Here is a 4,705-nt window from a genome sequence, read left to right on the forward strand (position 1 = left end):
CGCTGGGGCTGCCAAACTCTGGCCCGCTGAGCCCATTGGCCTGGGAGAGATCACATGCGCCCCCCACCCCACCCCTACCCCTTCCTAGGGGAGTGCTGGCCCAGGCGAGCTGGGCCGGGCCATGGATGTAAACCTCAGCGCGGTGACATACTGCGGAAAGGTTGTAGGGCAAGAGGGTGTCTCCCCCAAACGGGCCGACCCTCTTGCGGCCTCGCCGCATGGACTATAATAGGATGAACTCCTTCCTAGAGCATCCACTCTGTCACCGGGGACCCAGCACCTACAGCGCTCCCAACGCCCCTACCTCCTTCGCCCCTTGTTCGGCTCCAGCCCTTGACAACTACGCAGGAGAGACCCGCTATGCTGGGGCGCTGCCCAGCCCCGGGCTCCAACAAAACCCGGGCTACCCGGCGCAGCAGCCCCCTTCGACGCTGGGGGTGCCCTTCCCCAGTTCTGCCCCCTCGGGGTACGCCCCGGCCGCCTGCAGCCCCGGCTATGGGCCTTCTCAGTACTACTCTCTGAGCCCACCGGAAGGCGATGGGGGCTACTTCCACCCCGCAGGCTACGGGGCCCAGCTAGGGGGCCTGTCCGACGGCTATGGCGCCGGGGGAGCCGGCCCGGGGCCCTACCCTCCGCCGCAGCCCCCTTACGGGCAGGAGCAGGGCGCCAGCTTTGCGCCGGCCTTTGCGGACCTGCTCTCCGACGGCAAGGAGCCGCCGGGCCCCGCCGAGCCCAGCACCCCCACCGCGCGGACCTTCGACTGGATGAAGGTCAAAAGGAATCCACCCAAGACAGGTAGGGCTCCAGGGTGGCCGTCCCTTGGGGGGCCCAAAGCGGCTGCGCCGCCTCCGCCCGGGGTCCTTCCCTCGGAGTCCCTGGGTCAAGGCAGGGCAGAGCGCGCCGCTGCCGTCCAGGCCCGGTGGGGCTCCCCATCCAGTGAGTGCCTGGTCACCCCCGAGTCAGGCTACACGCCCCTCCCTGGCCGACCTGGGCCCTGGTCCCTAGGCTGGAGGGGCCCTAGGGGGAGGGGGTGGTAGTGGGGATGGGGATGGAGAGGGAGGTGGCTGGAGGCTTGGAGGTGGGGCGGGAGTGTGGGTTGCCTGGTGATGGGTGAGCGTTTTGAAAGGTGGACTTGGGCCTCGAGATGGATGGGGGTGAGGTGCGTGGCCGGCTCGGGCGGAGGGGTGTGGGAGCTGACTGGCCTGTCCCCACCCCACACACACCGCCCCGCCTCCAGCCAAGGCGTCCGAGGTGGGCCTGGGCGCGCCCGGCGGCCTCCGCACCAACTTCACCACGCGGCAGCTGACGGAGCTGGAGAAGGAGTTTCACTTCAACAAGTACCTGAGCCGGGCCCGGCGGGTGGAGATCGCCGCCACCCTGGAGCTCCACGAGACCCAGGTGAAGATTTGGTTCCAGAACCGGCGCATGAAGCAGAAAAAGCGAGAGCGGGAGGGAGGCCGGGCGCCCCCAGTACCCCCAGGCGGTTCCAAGGAGGGGGCCGGAGGAGACACCTCGGACCAGTCCGCCTGCACTTCTCCGGAACCCTCACCCAGCTCCATCACCTCCTGAGTCCGATGGGCCTTCCTGGAACCCAAGCACCCCAGTCCAGCCCTTTGGGCTTGCCCCCACCCGGAGCCTCAGGATCACCGACTAGGGCTGGGCCCAGCAGCTTAGTGCTGTCCTGGGGTGGGAGTAATAGTTTCCTCTGGGCGTGGCGGGGTGGGGGGTGATGGCTAAGGGACCCTCAGCACCAAAGGCAAGGGGGGACCTGACCCAGTCAGATGTGGAGGGAAGGGCGTCTGCCTCTGACCTGGGGACCAGCCCTGGGCACCACGTGGGTGAGGTGGGGGAAAGGAGTGGATGGAGCCTGCATCCTCCTGGATTCTCCTTTCCTTTAGAACTTCCGTTTGTTTCAGTTCAGTGCCTTTGGGCTCCAAGGACTTCCTCTACCCCAGGAACGCCTAGCCTACTAACCTCCCCTTAGGACTAAGGGAGAGCTCTGGATTTTCTTCAGGGAAGGGAGGTGGTTGGGCCTCAGGTAGACAGATCATTATCAAGGTCTCCAGCCACCACCAAGTTACCTTTTGACAGACCAAAAAGTTCCCTAGCTAATCCCATTAACTCTTCCCCTTCCGACACATTGATATTGCACTAATGCAACCTCCAGAGGTTGTTTTCTGAGACCCACATCCTCCACAAGCCACCTCCTTGCCAAGTCACCAAAGTGCTTCGCACCTGGGAGCTCTGGGAACTCAGGAAGCTGTGCAAAGCCTGCCCCAGAGAGCGAGTCAGGAAGGCACAGGTGCCTGCACTCGGTCCTCCCCTATTTATTGCTTCCTGGGAAGCCCAGGACACCCCTCCCCGTCTGTCCCCAGCCCTGAGGGACCCAGTGGCAGTGAGCACCTCTTGAACCCCAGAGACAACCCAGGGGTCATCCAGGTCGACCAGGTGGCCTTTGTACCTACAACTACCTCATTAGAATAAAAGCTGTGTTTTCCTCCCTCTTCTTGTCTACATCTAGGTGGGGTGCAGACCTCTGAGGGGTGGGGGAGGCCTCCTTCTCCCTGAGCCCCAAGGGAGAGAAGAAGAAAGAGTGAGCAAAATGGAGCATCAGGCATCCAGGCAGGGCCATGGTCAACCCATAGGGCACGGAGAAACCTGGGCAGGACACTGAGGAAGATAGCAATGGGGAAGAGACGGTTCAGGGAGGGGCCCGAGAGGAAGAACGGAAAGGAAAGCAAGAAAGATTTATGGGAAATGAACTGAAAGAAGACGGAGAAAGAGTGGGGGAAGGTGAAGAGATTCCACCCTCATCCACCTCCAGCTCTGGCCTAGAGTGAGTATATATTTGTGAAGGAAAAGAGCCCAGAAGCCCAACCAGGAGAGGGAGGCTGAGCAAAGCATCTCTATCTTCCTGCTCAGAGAAAGTTGAAGGTTGGGCAGTTGACAAACTGGGGTGGTACACACTGCCCCCTTATGCCCTCAGCCCAGTGTGTCCCATCTAGTGACCCCAGGGGGGCATGGAGAGGCAAGTCACCGGGAGACTTCACTGAAATCCTTCTACACCCCTTCATGGGGAGGGCAAAGTGGGATGAAGGTGCAGGAGAAGGGGAAGAGGCATCCAAGGGAAGCTGTAGAAAGGTGGAGAGCTTGGGGCAGGGGGTGAGAAGGAAGGGGGTCGGGTGGGGGGAGGGAGGCAGGGGTAAACCTGGGATCCCACATTTTACCTACCTGTATACTTCCAGGTGCCTCTGGGCTTTCCAAACAAGCCAATGGGATGCTCTTAAGGGCAGCTATTGTCTCAGTGCCAGCCTTGGGTTGGTTGAAGGGTGGGGGTAGGGACTGGGGATCAGGAAGCACTGAAGGTGGTCAACAAACAGCTATCACTCCCTTGCTTGGGGTGCAGCAGAGATGACCAGGGTCTCAGAACCCCTGGGCCCCGACTAATTGGCTAAGCATGGTTTTATTTGTGAAAGCACAAGTTTACATATGAAACAGCTCACTACAAATTATTATACATATTATACTTAATAATACAAACTATTAAGTCAACACAAGCAAGCCAGTGCTTAACTTGCTTGGATACTTTGTCCCCGTCAGGGATTGTAAATTTGAAAAGAGGCTTTGATTCCATAGGCAGGTGCCGTGAGGTTGGAAAAGAGACAGATGCCAACCATGCCTAGAAGCAGAAATTTTGATGGGGTGAAATTGTTCACTACATAGTATTAAGCAGACACGAGTAAACACTGGTTTACTTGTGCTTACTAGGTAATGTGATATAACCTGTTGATAACCCAGCGCTTCCAAGGAGCTCTCCTGCCCAAGGACCAGGGCATTCTGAGGAGAGGCAGTGGGCACCAAGAGAGGGGCGTACCTCTTACCCAATCCTCCCCACACCTCGGTTTTATTTAATTCTTGACCTTTCAAAGGAAGAGTAGAAAGGATTAGGAGTGTATGCAAGAAACAAAGAGCATTTGCTTCCTAATAGCATCGGTGTCATTATACAAGAAGAGAAGCAATATTGTCAATAATTGCACAGCCCAGCAGGGCAGGGAGAGGTGTGCGGCAGGGGAAGCCTAGCTTTCTCAGAGTTGCTGTCTTGCTCTCTGTCTTAAAAAACAAATCTGTTAACTGCTTTTCTGCATTTAATTGAAATTACCACCAAGGATGGTTCCCCCAAAGGGACAAAAGCCACACAGCAAGTGTCTATGGAAACACAATCCTCCTTGCTTGGAGCACTTCAGTGGCACTGTGGAGTCTCCCGGGGGAAGTGTTTGAGGATCCTCCAGCCTTTGGGCAAGGGGCAAGAAAAGCACAGAGGAGGGAAGGAGTAGTGGTTAGCTTTGGACCACAATGATGGTGGAGCTAGGCCTTGACAGGGCCTGGGGGAGGGGTGATGGAAGGGCCAGAAGGAATGGCGGAAGCCTGGCCCATTTGATTTTTGGTCTCGGCAGCAGAAAGAACCATCAGATTTCCCAAGGGACACGGTTGAGGGGTAAATCAATTCTCTGCCAACACAGGGCAGGTTCCACATAATCCACGGTGAATTAGAGACTCCCTTTTCCTTTGATGCAAAAATCCGAACCCTTAGCCACTTTGTGGCCATCTACTTCAAATCTGAGGTTACCAACCGGTCTACCCAGAAGGTATTCTAGAAGAAATTAAAAAAAAAAAGCACTGTGTATTTTCCAATCTAAATGAAAAA

The 4,705-nt window shown here is 57.5% G+C and overlaps 1 protein-coding gene across 1 annotated transcript; it reads left to right on the plus strand.

Annotated features, from left to right (window-relative positions):
- Window positions 1-218: 218 nt before the first annotated feature.
- HOXB1 (homeobox B1) lies at window positions 219-1,569 on the plus strand. Its single transcript, XM_004707089.1, has 2 exons — window positions 219-795; window positions 1,238-1,569. Exons 1-2 carry the CDS (start codon window positions 219-221, stop codon window positions 1,567-1,569), a joined length of 909 nt encoding a protein of 302 aa, XP_004707146.1.
- Window positions 1,570-4,705: the final 3,136 nt, after the last annotated feature.

The sequence above is a fragment of the Echinops telfairi genome, unplaced genomic scaffold (genome assembly GCF_000313985.2).
Source record: "Echinops telfairi isolate 266 unplaced genomic scaffold, ASM31398v2 ScPeMD7_7458;HRSCAF=8496, whole genome shotgun sequence".
NCBI classification, from domain to species: domain Eukaryota; kingdom Metazoa; phylum Chordata; class Mammalia; order Afrosoricida; family Tenrecidae; genus Echinops; species Echinops telfairi.

Excerpts from the sequence above, each read along its gene's own strand:
- HOXB1 (XM_004707089.1), top strand. The coding sequence starts at position 219 with ATGGACTATAATAGGATGAACTCCTTCCTAGAGCATCCACTCTGTCAC. Across the intron at positions 796-1,237 it reads AAGGAATCCACCCAAGACAG|CCAAGGCGTCCGAGGTGGGC; the intron begins GTAGGGCTCCAG and ends CCCCGCCTCCAG.